The sequence below is a fragment of the Temnothorax curvispinosus genome, unplaced genomic scaffold (genome assembly GCF_003070985.1).
Source record: "Temnothorax curvispinosus isolate PA1 unplaced genomic scaffold, ASM307098v1 QBEX01000525.1, whole genome shotgun sequence".
Lineage (NCBI taxonomy): Eukaryota > Metazoa > Arthropoda > Insecta > Hymenoptera > Formicidae > Temnothorax > Temnothorax curvispinosus.
In genome coordinates, this window is record NW_020210305.1 from 2,517,239 (window position 1) to 2,534,266 (window position 17,028).

The 17,028-nt window shown below is 40.2% G+C and overlaps 2 protein-coding genes across 18 annotated transcripts in view; one reads left to right on the forward strand and one right to left on the reverse strand.

The window, feature by feature from the left end:
• The window catches only part of LOC112454741 (tyrosine-protein phosphatase Lar), a 380,273-nt gene that overhangs the window by 108,981 nt on the left and 254,264 nt on the right, over positions 1 to 17,028 (forward strand). For 10 of the 16 annotated variants that reach the window (XM_025016296.1, XM_025016352.1, XM_025016397.1 and 7 more), the window contains exons 1-2: positions 4,903 to 5,081; positions 6,405 to 6,519. The gene's annotated coding sequence lies outside the window, so the exon portion shown is untranslated. Of the gene's footprint in view, positions 1 to 4,902; positions 5,082 to 5,494; positions 5,514 to 6,131; positions 6,237 to 6,404; positions 6,520 to 17,028 lie in introns of those variants that run through there. The other 6 variants (XM_025016306.1, XM_025016342.1, XM_025016316.1 and 3 more) reach the window with 6 other exon arrangements.
• The window catches only part of LOC112454858, a 251,188-nt gene continuing 244,288 nt past the window's right edge, over positions 10,129 to 17,028 (reverse strand). The window contains exons 4-5 of one of the 2 annotated variants that reach the window (XR_003040795.1): positions 11,447 to 11,865; positions 10,129 to 10,251 (exon numbers count right to left, since the gene is read on the reverse strand). Coding sequence is in view for 1 of the 2 variants with exons in the window: in XM_025016485.1 (XP_024872253.1) it covers positions 11,735 to 11,865 (131 nt within the window). In the remaining variant the exon portion in view is untranslated. Of the gene's footprint in view, positions 10,252 to 10,770; positions 11,866 to 17,028 lie in introns of those variants that run through there. The other variant, XM_025016485.1, reaches the window with a different exon arrangement.

A 17,028-nucleotide genomic window follows, 5' to 3' on the forward strand; every position in this document is an offset into this window, starting at 1 on the left:
CCCGCGCGTGAGAAAACAAAGTGAACGCCACTCGATATATCTCTTTCGATTGCGCGGTAGAACCTCGATTAAAGACGGTTAACACTCTATATTTTCCTGTCCTGTTTTATCATCCCGTTAAATACCGTCGTTATTTACAGCTTGCGCGCCGACTAATGATCGGACTAGCCTAAACACCGAGTGGCGAGTGGACGGCGCATCCGATAATTCGACGATATTCGGCCAAGCTCTCACGTATTCACCCACGAGAAGCTTGGACACGACCTGGCTGACCTTTCGCAAATATAGCGAAAGCTTACTCGATAATACGCGTGCATCCTGTGCGGAAAATCAAACGCGCGTTTATAAATGTTTGCCGCGCGCGGAGAAAGGTCAGTCGGGTAACGTGTTAAGTCTCACTATTAAATGCCATGCTTAAATATGTTCCGCGGAAATATCGACTATCTGTCCGGCCAGCGGAGTTGGCGAGACGTTCACGACGGTGAAAACCACTACTCTTCGTGGCGTGCAAATTTTTCCGCGTCCCGGATTTCACTCCTCGGGGACAGAAATTGAAGTCGCTCTCGCCTCTCGGGCACGTACACCAGTTATTTCAACGATATAAGGAATTCTTAGGAATTTGCCGTTGGCGATCGAGTGATCTGGATACTTTACCGGTACGGGACAGTGTCATGAATTCTCAAACAGTTGCAAGCTCCGTAATTCCTCACGTATCTAAGTCCACCGTCGAATCTGAACGTCTCGCGAGTATGATATACTCGATTTTGTCTCAGTTGCATACAATTTACGATCGCGAATAATATTACGACATTTTTTCGAATTAAAACAAATAAGTAATAATTAAGTAAGATTATGTATACAACTATAGAATAAAATTTAGTGTTTACAAAAGCACTTTCCAATTGTGTAAATTAAATATCTGTAATTTTGAAAAACATATAAGATATTTTTAATTTATATCTCGATCAACGAAAATAATGTCTATATCTTCCCATAAATTACGTAAGCTAGATAAGCTTGCTGATTTAGCGATTGCTATCGCGAATATACCTTTCTACTTTGCTACACGGATCTACTCGTCCCTCAGAAACGCCGCATATTCAGTAATCTGGCACCGGCCCTTCAATCCCTCGAGAAGATCCCCCAGTCTCTTTAGCCAACCCTCCAATGAAACTGCTCTCGCTTAGAGTGCTACGTAACATTCGTAAAGGTCACACACGCACATTTCCGCTCCCTTCCGGTAATGGAAGCTGAAACACACCGATGTAACGATTTACGATCAATACCGAGAACCCCGACACAAAATTTTGAACACGTAACGCACATTGTTCCGTGGAATTTGTAATATTAACGACATATTAATGGCATTGTGATTTATCTGTCTCTGAATTTGCACTTTATATTTTTAAGTACTGAAATGTGTATTTTTTATTATGCGAAATATATTACTACAGACTTTTGCTCTAACTCTATGACAGCTACATGAAACTGTTAAAACGTTATTTATATTCTTATTGTTTTTGAATTCGTGTTATAATTTTTCTTATATGATCAATTTGCAAATCACGACAATTAATAAAGAAATTATCAATTTAAAAAATGTATGAAAAGAGTAGGAATGATTTAGTATTTTAAAATCTAAAAGACCGTAGTAACGGGTCTGGGATGCGTTCGTGTGAAATAGCAATCTAAGCCTTTACGATAAATTTACGTCGCATTTCTAGCAAGGCAGCTTGGCTTGGGATTTATCCCGTGGGAAATCTATTAGTTTCGTTCGGCGAATTTCGCAATATTACTGCGGTAAGGCAGGGTTTGAAGGCGGCCGAATAATCGAACATCGATTCGTTAAAGTCGATAGCCGATTGTAAATAGTACGGAATTGACGTTCGTTACCTGTCGGAATCAAATGTGAATGCTTGCCGGGAAAAGTGCCCGTTATATTTGAGCACGTATTCTATGATAATCACAATTATCGTTAACAGAATGATACACAGTTTGCATTGGACGATATTCAATAAATGTTTTATGAAATGTATAGTATAGAACTGGAGGAAAAGGAAAACTTATTGACAATCTCATAGAGGAAGGAAAAAGCGTGTGGGAAATCTGCACGTGATGCCGTTTGTTCCCCACGCGTGTTCGTTCTTCGCGCTTCCTACGAAAATGTCAATGCCGCCCTTTTCCGCCTTCTGTTTGTGATGAGAAATAATCCGATCTCTCGCTATTGGCTGACGCGCATCTATTGTACCGCGTACAATACCGTACAATACGTACCAATACCAATGAATAACGCGAAAATACGTGTGCGGCGCTCTTCAATATTTATTTCATTACTTTGTTCTTCAGCACTTGCCAAGTCAGCTAGTCAAATTGGTTTTCGTCCAATCTCTCGTACCCCTTTTCACCTTTTACACGCCGCGTTCTCTCGCACGCCGCGTAATCAGCTCTGACACAATATATCTCGAGTCGTCCCACTTTTCATTCACGGCGCGATGCAAACATCGGGATGTTTACTGCAGTTTGAACGTACAAGTGTCCCCGTGTTCTTTGCGAGGGGACGTTTCACTAACAGCGAAACGCGGCGAAGGAGAGAGAGACACGTTCCTTCCCTTCGCCAGTATACATTCGAAAGGTATTTTATTAACGGCGAATGAAACAGACAGCGCGGACAAAAGCTAACGTGCCATATTGTTCGGACAATACATTGGACGGGACAGAACACGCAACACGAGCCGCGCGCAATTGCACCGACTTGCATTCCGAATGCACGCGAGCGATGCGGTCGCTGACTACAATTGTGGTCTCTCCGCGCGGACTGCTATCCCATGGGAAAACTAGATCGCGCCGACGCCCTTTTTTTCCCTTCGTTAAACCTTATCTATTAAATTAAGCTAAAGATCTCTCATTGAATTTGCACTGCTATTCTTCATACTGGCATTCGGTCGCGACAGTGGAAAGCATATATACACTCTCTCTATCGTATCTATCTATACGCGGCAGTCAGTTTCTTGGCAGAGCGAATTCCCGGTAAAACCTGGCTTACAGAGATTGCGTAACGCACCAGAAACAAGTGTCTAAAAGAGCTCCCGTTGCATCGTTCCGACGGGCGTGAAGTTTACGAAGTAATCAGAAAGGCAGAGAGAGGGGGACCGTGCCCGCGCGCGCTACACACATTTACGCGAGTTTGAAACTCCACCTTCGCAACCTCAATCTCCTCCTATTATAACGTCTACGACGATGAAACGAAAATATATCTCCGGCGCCAAGTTTTCGGGGGGAAAGGGCTGAGTTCAGGGCGCGGGGCGCAAGTTATTAGACACGCCCGCGCAATAAAATTATGTTTCGCCCCGTGTATCCGCCCGGGCGGGAAGTCACGTCGATTACGTGATACCGCGTCGAGGCTCTTTTTGATCATTCCCTACCCGTACCCATGCGTGCTCACCCCCGATATCGACGAGCCGTAATCGGATGACCGAAAATGAGCCAACTCTTAAAACAGTTTTAAATTCAACCTGGAAAGCAAGTAATTAGTAATTCTTTCCAACCAGTTTCTCTAACGGGCAAGAAACTTCGGGCTACCCTCTAATTGTGAGGAAACGAACGGGGAGCGAGGTGAAGGGAGGGAAAAAAAGAGGAGAGGGGCAAAAAGAGGAAAAGGATGACATCCGCCGCCGCGCCGGTGAAAGCGAAGGCACGTGTTTCAAGTATCTTCCGAGCGAGGAATCCTTGATATTAATTAGATGAGCTCGTAACTCTGAAATCGGAGGAGTAAGAAGCCGAACTTCGTTTGGGAGTTCGTTAAAGGAGTTACTCGCGTTCGTATGGCGGCGGATATCCTAACTCGCGTAACGACTCTTAACGCGATGGTCTCCCTGCTTTCTGTCTCCTCCTCTCCTACTTCTCCTTGTCTTACCCCTCTCACCCCCTTTCACCCCCCTGTAACGAACGCAAAGTTCCTAGCGTGAAACGTGTCCCTACTTTCGTGGATGCTCACAATTTGTTGCACGCGACATCCGACGCGTGTCGCGGAGTTAGACACGCGAGTTTTTTCCTAGCTGCTTTTTCTCTCCCTCCCCCTCTTCGTCTCTGGCAAATCCTTTGCGAAAACATTAACTTTAAAGCGCAAATTTCTCTGGAAAATCTCTTCGTGCTGTGAAACCAATCGTTTTCACCATCCTCGGACCCTTTGTTAATAATATCCTGATTCTCTCTCTCTCTCTCTCTCTCTCTCTCTCTCTTTCTCTCTCGACGCGAGAAAATTAAAAAATATTTTCCAGCTTATTCCTAGTCAGTTTATACCGCGAGATAATTAACGGAACGACGGTGAAACTACAATCGAGGACATAGCATGAATAGCCGTTTGTTTCAGCTGATACAATATCCCGGCGCGCGGTTTACTTTATTTTATTATTTTATTCGCGCGCATTATGTTTAAAGTCAAAAGGCTATTACCGCGGAAAAACTTTTATCATACAAAAATTTTTATTCTACTCAGCTGAACTTTCAGCCGAGATAAAAGGCGCGCTTCGCGCGCCATACACTTGCGTAAAATAAAAATCGCGTTTGGTGAAGGGGGGGCGCGGGGATGATCGTAGGCGGATTAAAGACCCTCCGTGGAGCCATCTCCGAGCTATTTCGTGAAACGCGTTGCGACGTCGAATTATCGATCTATCAACCGCTGTAATATTTTAGAACGAACGAAGACAAATATTTAATGTAATTTGACTTTCAAAAAGCGATCATACGCGATATCGGCAAATTTTTTGTTTTCAAAATATCGCGCCGAACTCGTGATCCGGTGAGAATTTCGCGGCACGTCTCGGGCTCGCCGCGAGGAGCTTCCCCGATCCGCCGCCCGGATGGCAGCACCTGCCGCGGCGTAGCACAACATGGCCGCCCTGGTGTTGGCATCGCCATGGCAATTCTCTTGGCAGCTTCCTAAACCGTCGCCTTTTTTATACATTTTACACGAGTTTTTCTAGTATCTCAACGCCTAGGAGCATAGATATAGTGTGTGCGGTGCGTGTGCTATGATGTAACTGCGGCGCGCGGAGGCGCCCGAAAGATCGTCGCGGAGCGCGGTGAGTGTTTTCCTTCGCGTTCTCGCTTGCGCTGCGAGTGACTCGCGAGAACGTCTCGCGCCGTGTCTCGGTCCCGTCGTCGGTCGTCCGTCGAACGAATCTCGTGCCGCGCGAAGTCGCCAGGATCGATTCTACAAGGCGAGCGCACGTGATACGGAACAACGAGCGACGATCGAGTCCGAGCGTCGCGTTGCGGTCAGTGTCAGTGTCGTCGCGCGCGCTCGTCGTCCGCGAGATCTGTCACTCGTCCCGTAACCGTCTCCCCGTGTGTCGCGCAGTTTTTCCGTTCATTCCCCGTTTCTAGTGTACGTGCGACGCGACCGGCCTCCTCGCCGGCACGCGGACATGCACCCGGCGCTCGTCGATCCGGGAGAATTCCTTCGCGAGAGTTGACAGTTCTTCTGACGCATCGTGTGCCACGAGACTGCGCCGGTAAACAATCCCGATTGTTTACCGATCCCGCGACGCCGATGACAGTTGCGTGCGCGAAATCAATTGACGCGTCACACGCTGATTTCTGTCAATGGGACGACAGACCGGTTTCCTATCGGCTTTGTTTTCGTTGTTTTCCACATAAAGGTTTAATTATTTTTACCGACGAAAGTGTAATTGTTAAATTTACATGGAAAAAATATTTAGACTTGAATTAATCGCAAATGTATACAAAAGCGCGATATAAAATTGCTGGGGGGCTGGCTACGTAAATTCATAGAATTTGACAGGCAAATTAAATTCGTGTTTACATTTATTTAACTCATAAGCAAGTTATACAAAATCAATACGGTAGAAAAGACCGAAATATACGAATTAATTCTGTTTGTATCGAGAATAATGAAATATGTATGTATTTTATATATAAAGTGTATTTCGACACTTCACCGGCGCGGCGCCGCGCGCCGCGCCGCACCGCGCCGGTGAATAAACGAACGTCGCCATGGTAACCCGCTCCGTCCACGAGTATTTCGCGTGTTGTGACAGCCGGCCGGAAATGTGGAATAAGCGCGAGATCGAATATCGCACAATTGCTCCTTAATTCGCACGTTCTTTTTTTTCTCTCTCCCATCGTCGTTGTTATCGCGCCGCAAACGATTCTTCGCGTGCACGTCGTCCGCGTGTCGTCGTCGTGTCTCTAAATTGTCACCCGGACCGTCGACGGTATGGTCGACGATACTTATATACTGAATATTTTGCCTCTGATATTTTATTTGTAAACGCATTAGAAACGTGGTTAACAATAACATGCGAAGCGTTCCTCGAAGCACACGGAGGAACGTATTGATTTTTCCGCTGAAATTAACGTGTCTCTGCAATGTTTGCTTTCAGGGTGGACCTAGCTACGTTCCGAGTCTGTCTGAAAAGCGACACAGGTGCGTACCGACAGTGGCATCCCGCGGAAGTAGTCCAGTAACTTTAGGATTTCACTTCGGAAAAATTCCAAGTGAGCTGAATTTTTGCATGCACTTTTATTTAGCCTTTATAAATAATACATATCAAAAGACCCCATTATTTGATTGTACGCATAATATTTTACAGCGCATAAAAGATGTTAATTGATTTTTCGCTACTATGTTCCTATTGATTTTACGACTATAACGTCTATTTTGAAAAGTAAAGACGAGAAAATTCTCTACAAAATAGGTCTTAGGTAGTTTTTTCGTACACCCAATCGTTTTCGCTTAATCTGGCGTTGAAAATGCAAGTTAAGAGAGTTATGGGTATTAAAGTGCTTTGTTTCACACACTTGTAATTCTTTTGTACAAAATGACATAAAATTATATTTTTCTTTTTTTTTTCTACTTATTTTTCGTTTTCATCTTCGTTTGAATAAATACATATTGTTGGAGATAATCCATAGGATTAATTTGTGGGTTGTCAATTTCTTCGTTTTTATTGACTTCTGTTTCGGATGAATCGTCGATTGGTGCAACACTTATGCTGCAATATGTGTCGGTAATATGGCGGTTAAAGTTACTGGACTAGAGGGATGTACGAAGTATCTGTGCAGTAGCGACCGATGTAGCACGTATGTTTGTTATTGTTTGTTTATTTACCTTTCGCATATTATTTCTCGCTGGCCGCATATGAAAACGATTTTTCATATCTATTCGTTGCTTCTTTCATTTTGTTTGATTATATATTTTAATTACAGCCACGTTGAAATTGAGATATATTCCTAAAATTCAGTTTTCGCTTTCTTTAGATTGTTTAGATGCGATCTCTAAACTTTCTAACAAAATAAAATTGTAGTATATACATTTTATTGTAGTAATATTGCCGAGGTTAGTGAAATTGGCCCTAAGTCATAACATTATTCATGAAACGTTGCAGAGTATTGATAACAACTTTATTTACTTGCAGAATATACGTGGTCTTAAGTCTCATTTACGATGAAAGATAATGCCAAGAGTATAAATCATGGTTTTAATTAACCGTAGATGATAACATTATCGATATTTATATATGAGGTCATTCCGTAGCTACTGAATTTTCTTCTTTGTTTTATACACTCTTAATTTGCATATATACATACGTTTATCGATAATATTTTCGTTGCCCTACTTGTTCGTTTCTTCTGACGCTTACATAAACATTTGTTCTACTTCACATCGATTCCTGTTCATCCATTTCTTTCTCACCGCCACTTTTGGTATAAAACTTTTCGTTAAAATTAAAGTATTATTACAGAGAAGTAAATTCACTATATAAAAATAAAAATTTGAAAGTATAAGTTTATATAAATCATAGATTTTTTTTTATACTTGCATGTATTTTTATTGCTATTAATATATAATGATATGTATATTTTTGTAAATATAAATCAATTTATTTACACTGGATCAAAATTAGAAATATCGCAGATCAGTTTTATTGTATAAATTTCAGTGGTATCTCAAGATAATAAAGCAATAAAAATTTGTCTCATACTCTCGTAATAGATAATAAATCGTGTACGGCTCGAGAATAGATCGAACTTATATTCTTAAACACATACTGCCTGAATAAAACTGGCAAATAGTGAGAAATGGCTTATTATTAATAGTGTACTTACTATTAATAATAACAATGCAGTAAATTTGTATTTGGTCGTCAAGCTTGGAGAGCTTGGGTGTTTGGGTAAATTTAGTGCGTGTTACGCCTAAGTTGTAGTGTCTATGACGGTCCTAATTTGCGCTCTAAATCTTCAAGGAGCAAACAGCCTATTTCATGGAACATATTTTTCGTAGTTGTTAGGGTCCACATTGTCCAAATTGTAATAAAATCTTATGATAAAAGTATAACATACTGAACTTCTTCTTTAGTTAAATCATAGTTAAAAGCTAAAAATAATTTGTTATATATACATATAACTGTAGGTATAATCAAGAAGAATAAATTAACTTGCCGATTGAAAATTATCATTTTTCCGTGACGGAAAATGTAAACAAACATAATAGTCCAGTAACTTTAGGCAAAAATTCGACCACTCTTTGGAAAAATTTTAAGTGAGCTGAATTTTTGCATGCACTTTTATTTAGTCTTCTTTAGTTAAATCATAGTTAAAAGCAAAAAATAATTTGTTATATATACATATAACTGTAGGTATAATCAAGAAGAATAATTTAACTTGCCGATTGAAAATTATCATTTTCCCGTGACGGAAAATGTAAACAAACATAATAGTCCAGTAACTTTAGGCAAAAATTCGACCAATCTTTGGAAAAATTTCAAGTGAGCTAAATTTTTGCATGCACTTTTATTTAGTCTTCTTTATAAATAACATATCAAAAGTCGCCATTATTTGATTGTACGCATAATATTTTACAGCGCGTAAAAAGGTGTTAAAAATTGGTTTTTCGCTAATATCTACGTTCCTATTAATTTTACGACTTTCCTATAATCTCATCTTCCACATCCAGTATCTTAACTTCATGCATTTTAAATTTTGGATTTTTCAAAAAGATGTAATGTTATTTATAATATTATAATATCATCAATAGAACTCGAGGTCGTCTTATTTCGGCACAAGAAATATGTCAATGGTCCATTTTTTCTCTTGACATAATAAAAGATTTTGCATGGAGTTTTGAAAATGCTTAGATGTATTAGCATTTATCTTGAGCAAAAACACCATACAGCTGAAGTTTATGTTCTTTTTGGTTTGCGAGAAAATTTGCCGCAAACCAAACATATATTTTGAAAAATAAAGATGAGAAAATTCTCTGCAAAAAAGGTCTTAGGTAATTTTTTCGTACACGTAATCGTTTTCGCTTAATCTGGCGTTGAAATTGCAAGCTAAGACAGTTACGGTTATTAAAATACTTTATTTCACACACTCGTAATTCTTTTGTACAAAATGACATAAAATCATACTTTTTCTTCTTCTTCTTCTTCTTTTTCGCCTTCTACTTGTTCTTTGTTTTCACCTTTGTTTGAATAAATGCATTGTTGGAGGTAATAAGATTAATTTGTGGGTTGTCAATTTCTTTGTTTTTATTAACTTCTGTTTCGGATGAATCGTCGATTAAGTGCAACATTCAGACAAGATTGTCCGCGAAAATTACCGCGGACTGATGAACAGTGAAGTCCTAATTTCTGACAGCCACACAATGGTCTCCAACCTTTTGAACAAATGCAAAAAATCATGTTCAAAAGACAATCCGAAGCAGGAAGTTGTGATTTTTTTTGGGTCCAATAAATTATTCTTTAATATTCATTTTCAAACCTTGGGATTTAGTTCATTACCTACCACTTTTGCACTTGATAATAAACTCGAAATCTATTTGTAGGTGGTAATAAATTCAACTTCACTGGTTTTTTTCCGATTTCTTCAAATGGAATACGATTCTTCCTGAGCATACATGGTGTTCCAATTAAAAAAGCCTCCAGTAATACGTATCGTTATTTGTGCTTCACCAAATCTATAGGTAAAAATCTATAGACTTCAGAAATCTGAAATGCCATATTACCGACACATATCGCAGCATTAACATCTTTTTTGGTAACTTACGAACGAAGATAAGTCCTTGTACCGACAGCAGCAGTACGTGTGTATCGACTGCTGATCCACGACTAGGTTTCTGCATTTATCGACTTACAGTCTGTGCGACCTTTCTACATGTCGATAATACTTTTTCTTGGTTGTTATCGATATCGTTGGTTTCCATTCGTTGAAATGGCAGTCAACAGTTTTCTACAGTTGAAGCAGTCGCCACATTGTTATTGCAGAAAATCTTTATGTCCGTTTATTGATAAATAATTTATTATTCTGCAAGAATTTGTAGAAACTCACTCTTCACTTTATATGAACTCGTCCTTTTTCTTTCTTTTCCATTTTACCGCTAAGCTACTGTGATATAAGTCACTTTGATTCCGTTGTGAATAATAATTCTTCTGTATTATAAAAATCCTATGTATACTCAAATATTAATTGAAGTAGAAATGTTTCCTTGAGATTACATATGTATATATAAATTTCTTTCGTGCATTTTTTGTCTGCACGTACTTTGCTTATAAATTTTTTTAAAAGGTGTTTAGCTAAAGGCAGATTTTAGAATGTTATATACATATATTAAAATAAGCAAAGCTATGTGGTGCTTATTAATTCACAATAAAACCTAAATGCACGTACAGTTTGAACTGATTTCTATTTATTTCTTAAAATAAAGATATCTGCTATACACAAATTACTAGTTAAATCTGTGTTTTATTGAGTCTTAAAATTATTATATTTCTACAAATTCTTGCAGAATAATAAATTATTCCGCGTACACGTGAGCGAACTTTCAACTGCGCGCGCGTTTGTCGGGTATTATTTTTAATCACTCAATAGTTCGCTCGAATGCCCGAGTACGAATCTCGAGGCAATGCGATTATCCTGTAATTGGATTACGTTTGACTTCCACCTGTTTTCATGCAGATACGCCGCGCTCGCTTCTTTTCACATCGCCGGTAGCACCGAGGTGCCAATATCGTTTTTTTCCCCCTCTGCTTTTTTAATGCAGCAATTCACGCGTGCTAACTTTCAGTGGCTCGACGCAACTTATAACAGTACAATCTAACGGTATATTTCCCAATAAAAAATATATATTGTGAATTACAATGTTGCTTTTAAATCACAATACGTTTGATCAATATTTATACTCATAAATAATTTCTCTATTCTCTTTAAATTAAAAAGAAAAGAGAGAAAAGAAGGAAACAATATAAATTCACAGTCGAGGACTGGTTTACACGTTTGTCATAGATTTCAAATTTCTTGTTGCCCGCCTGGCAACATCGCCAAATAAGAGGATGTTAATGTAAATTCACAGTCGAGGACTGGTTTACACGGTTGTCATAGATTTCAAATTTCTTGTTTAACATCCTCTTATCTTTTTTAAATTTACCATGAATCATGAATTCCCCTGCCGTGTGAGGGGGAGCATCTGGCCTCCGCGTTATATTGTGTCAAAGGGGCGAGAGATCTCATGAGGGTAGTAAACCATCAGCCGATAATCGATCATGCGACTCGGTAGCTCCATTCATGGCGTGTATAAAAGAGATAAGCATCATGAACTTTCATCATCAAAGCGGTGACATATAGCCTTTTATGCCAAAATATCGCTTGCCTTTTTACGGGGCGAATTAAGTTAGTCCATTACCGTCCTCTTCTCGGTTTATCAATCGTTGTATCGTTAATCGGATATCATATCAAGTTTGCGCTGAATGACCGTTTCCTCTTCGTATCTTTTTTCATCTTTTTTTTTTCGGTGAGACTTAATGATGTTCTCGAGTTCTCGCACTCCGCGTTGCCGTCGCGAAATATCTGGAAAAAGAGAAATTTTCTGTATTTTTCTACCCTTCTTTGTAAGATTCGAAGAAACTGTAATAAAGATATTGGGATGCGACAGTTTTCAACGCGTGCGAGCTTTTCCAACTCGCGGACGACATTAATGAAAAAGTGATTAATTTCAACCGTAGGGTGGCAAGCCCTCGCTCCACCGTCGGACTCCGACCGCGTTGCCGGGTGAACTGAACTGAGAGAGAGAGAAAGAGAGAGGGCGAGAGGAGTCGCGGCGGGCGGCAAGTAACTGACCGCAAAAGCGACGACGAGCTCTTTTATTTATTCCTGTTTTCTTTTACGCGGAGACCCCATTCGTTCATTAGATCCGACCATCCATGCAACACGCTCGCGCAGGCTGAAGTTGGTGCCGAGTTTTCTCTCGGACCGCATGGTACATCTCTCATCCTATCTTCTCGCCAACTCGAAATTCCCTGCCTCGGTCGTTCCTCTAAACTGTCTGTTGGTGGTTCGTAGTAATTTGAAAATGTGATCACATCTGGATTTTGTTGGATACGCTACTTCATTCTTAATAAAAGATTTATTTAGTTTGCAAGACATTTTCTAATATAATATAGCGCAACGAACTAGGAACATTCGTATTAATAAAGAAATGGAATAAGTAAACTTACGGGGTATAAACAAGTTATATATTATGCCTTTTAACAATTATTATCAATGTTATCTTTTTCTATTGTCGAATATGTGAATCTTTGTTCCTTATTTGTAAGAACATGACATTCCATGGTTTCTAATTGTAAGAATTTACCCATTTTGTTATTCCAACGTTTTTGCTCACGTAGGATTAATTTTCATGCGTCTGGTTTGAAATCTAGAATGCATTTTTATGCAACACGTGCATGGAAAGTGCCCCATTACGCACGCTACGCGTGCGTGATAGACCACTTTCCAGGCACTTGCAACATAAAATAGGGAGTGTAAGCCGTGTGTAAAGATGAAAATTCCCGGGTGCGGTTACCGCACTCGCCTTCGGCTCGTGCGTAAATTCCGCACCCGGGAATTTTTATCTTACCTCACTTGTTACACAAATAACTATTGTGCATGGTAAGTCGGTCGCGTTGTAGAATTCCTCTGTTTTCATAGCCGGGCGAGATTGGAAGCAGCCGAGGCGGAAACAAATCCAAGAACGCGTTTGATCTTAAACCGTTTTAACCATTTTTTGATACACGTCGCTTGTCTCGTTCTTCCCTCACGAAAACGCAGCTCTTTCATTGATTAATGCACCCCAGCGGGACGCCAATGTATTAATAAAGCTCGAGGCTGTATGTATTTAATTACGTAATGTCAGACACACGGGTGTAGCTAAATAAACACGCGCGCAACGTATGCGTGCGTGAGGTAGGAGTTTGATGTAGGGATATGTGACGGTGATAGTGACGGTAGTAATAGTAAGCAACCTGCACTTGTGAATCTTTCGGCGCTGAATACTTTAGAGCGAAACTGCATGGCACGCATTCGAGCTGAACGTCGGTGTAACCAGTCCGGCCCGGGGCTAATGTTGCAGCAGCAACGCCAACCTTTACCCTCTCGCCCATTCGCATGTCTCCCTTCGCAGCCCCATCTTCCCTTCCTCCCTCCCTCCCTCTCTCTTTCTCTCTCTCCCTCCCCCTCTCCGTTCCGTCCATCGGTCCCTGTACACTATCCCGTGCGCCGCTTGGCAGCTGCCTTTTCCTGCTGCTCCCGTGCTGATTAATTAAAGGACACCCGAGAGACGGCGCGGTGGCGTAGCCGTGCCGAGAAAAAACATGTGCCAAAGTTCGCCCGTTTTTCAAGCGCCGTAATGCCGCTTCGCGCCGTCCGATTGTTTTAAATGTCGATCGATGCGTTTCGTACGGCGGGAATAATCTTCCCGTACGTTGTGTCCCCGTTGTATTTTGCTACGTCCATAAGTCGGGCAAATTACGAGTATAAATTGCATATTGCACAGCATTTGGCGCGGTAAAGCGTTTAGCCCTTCTGTTAACCCAAGGGGGTAATAAAACTACCACCGCTCGGGGTTTTCCCCGCATTTTAAATGCGCAAATAATTTTCATTCTCGTCTTATGCGTTACTCTCATTTAGCGATTGGAAACGGTTGTTCGTCCTGATGTAACGACTGCGCGCGTGAGAAGGGAAGAAAATGCCATTTCGGCAAAACCGACCGACACGCGGTTTCATTACTGTCACTTAAGACTTAAGCCCAGCTTAAACTCCGCTCCAAGCGATCGTGGGATTTGCCATGTTAAAGCTAAGCCACCAAGAAGCGCCGTGACGGTAAGGATATAGCAAAACAGACCGCCATTCGCACAGCGTATCCACTTTAGAGTTTTCACAAAAGTCGTCCATTTTATATTGTTTGCACATAAATTCGACCAGATAAAACTTGCAGGAGATTACTCTATTTTTTTCTTTAATTATACAGTAAGCTAGTTAGTATTTTTTTTTAAGCTCTTCTATATTGCTTTATATGAATAACGATCATTAATTGCTTGGCGGATTTTTGTTGTTCTCTCAAATAGTGTATACGTCTTTATTCTTTATCCTGTTTACAAATGATTTTCAAGTTCGTTAACAACGGAAAGTCATTTTTAGTAAATTTGAAGCTATATCTCTGCAGTTTTGTTTATTAATTTTTACGGTGGATTAAATCGACTTTGAATGTTAAAGTGTATGGTTGATGAAATTAGCCTCAGCAGAAGTAGTAATTATTTACTAGGCTGTACTAATGAGATGAGTTCACTGTTTAGATATAGGTATGATGTAGGTATGTGCTACGGACTTTATAACATGGAATATTTATACGAATGCAACATATATCATACATAATACGAGATTATATCATGCGAAAATAGCGAGACATAGAGACTGTTCTATCGTCCGTGGATAATATTGAAATACTCGCACATTTTGCGATTTAAAAAAAAAATTAGGGTTATTTGGACAGACTAGAACTCAACTAAAAGATGTAAAAATTTTTTTTTTAATTTGATAGAATTTATCAAACGTAGCGAAGCTGCCTGAATTTTTACGGTAAAGCGAAGGAAGCGACCTTAATTTTTACGGTACGGCGAATGCCAGCTGGATAACGCGCTAGCAAATAAAGTTAGAACGGTGGAAAGAATCTAAATAGCCACGATGGTAAGTGGCGATGTTTCTATCTGTCTTAACGCCGATTTAACGGCCACTTTTTTTCATTTGCGCTCCGTAGAGAAACCACACATTCGTTGGTTTGCTTCATTCTTTAAACAGGAGAGTTAACTTCAAACGCTAATTGAAATTTGTAGAGTGTGCGAGTCTACTTGAACACGAAGCCAAAGCCAGAATTTTACTTTTAGCGTCGATATTTTACCGCTGCGCTTAGTTACAAGCTTTTCGAGTGGAGCAGGTCAGCAATTTTAATTCGAGTCGATCGAACGTGGAAATAACTGGCGTGGTATAACTTATTATTATTCTTGATGTGGCGTTCCGTCGGCGAAATAAAGTCTCGCCGATGGTCCGATTTTGCTGTGATGTTTTCAGCGTATCCGCGAACAGCGGATCGATCGGTTGAGATTATAAATATTGACGAAATTATGGTTATCCCACATATTCGATAGGCATCCGCCACGTAATGGTCGGGACGATATGCTTTAAAGTAGGAGTTCCTCGCGAATGTGCAATGCGAATGCGAGACACGCGTACTCTATCGTATTCTCCCGTGTGAAAGTACAATCTAATTTATGTCGAGCTCTGCCCGTGCGTGTTTTGCACGGATATATCCGATACATGATAAATGCACGAAACTCATGGCTATCATGTGCGGCATTCCATCAGGTTTTTATTTACGTTTCATTGAAAATTAACGTCGATTTCTTAACGAAATATCTGGGGGAAAAAAAAGACTGTAACATGTAAGATACGATGTAAAGAGTTTACTTTATTATTGATATATTTTTAACTCGTGACGTATACCGGCAAAAAGTATGAAGTATAAAAATATAAAAATAATCTCAGCTTAATTTCTCGTTTATGCAAATATTAATTACTTTTATTGGTAATATAGATTACGAAATACAATTCTCATCCTTCGATTTTAATCTGCATAAAAACGTTACTTGCGAAGATAAAAAATTACGTGGAAAGCAAACTTTTTTTCCTGCGTATGCTCGCGAGACACCTCGATTATCGATTTATCATCCTTCTTTGTCCACTGATACTCTCGGTCCATATTTCCTAGTCGCATATTATCTAGATAGTCATCTGCTATCGCTTTATTGTGTATGTGTGCATAAAAGAAATCCTGTTGAGCTGTACATTTTATCGTTTTGGTTCCAGTTAATTATTACTAAAAATTTGAAATTGTTCTTGAGAGTAGTGGATAGGAAATCCAACTTTAAAGAAAAAATCTATTAGAAAAGAGTCTAATAAGAATAAAAGAAATAAAAAATAATAAGAAATAATAATTGAAGAAATCTGGGATTATCCCTTTGAAACTTTATAATGATAAAAGAATCGCTTTTTCTTAACAAACTGTTGAACAATTATGCTCACGAAATAGTCGCATCTGACGATCGATAGAAGGACAACCAAATGTCAACGGTGATTCGTACGTATGATTCATAAATGTTGCAGTCGAGTAGGGAACGTGCGAAGGGTTAATCCGAGGGTCCTCTCGCATAATGGTATTAATGTCGTGCCTTTGCCCATAGTAGAACGGCCAGGTAGAAGCGTGTAATTATCGGCACGCGATAGTGCGTCCTGTTACCGTCAACAATAAGGACTACAATCGCAACCGACTGACCAGGCCCGACAATTCGCTAGTTTTTATTCGCGAGCTAACAAAACAGCGCGCGCGTGTTGCAGCTGAAATTATTCGAATCGTCGAAACTGCTCCGCTCTCCTCACGGGAAATTCCCGAAAACCCGGTTACTTGCGTCAGCGTGGAATTTGGTTTAGGACGGCCTTAATTCACTGCGTAAAATTGCCCGTGCACTCGGCCGTAATGGAACGTAGAGAGGGATACTCGGACACGTAAAAGTAGGGCTGATTTTATTTCCACGGTAACCCCGCGATCAATTGATTCGATTGTCGGAAAGTCCAGTTCTCGTAACGCTTTTTCCTAGGAAGTACCCGGTATTCCCGATTGGTCTCGACCATTATGGAATTAGG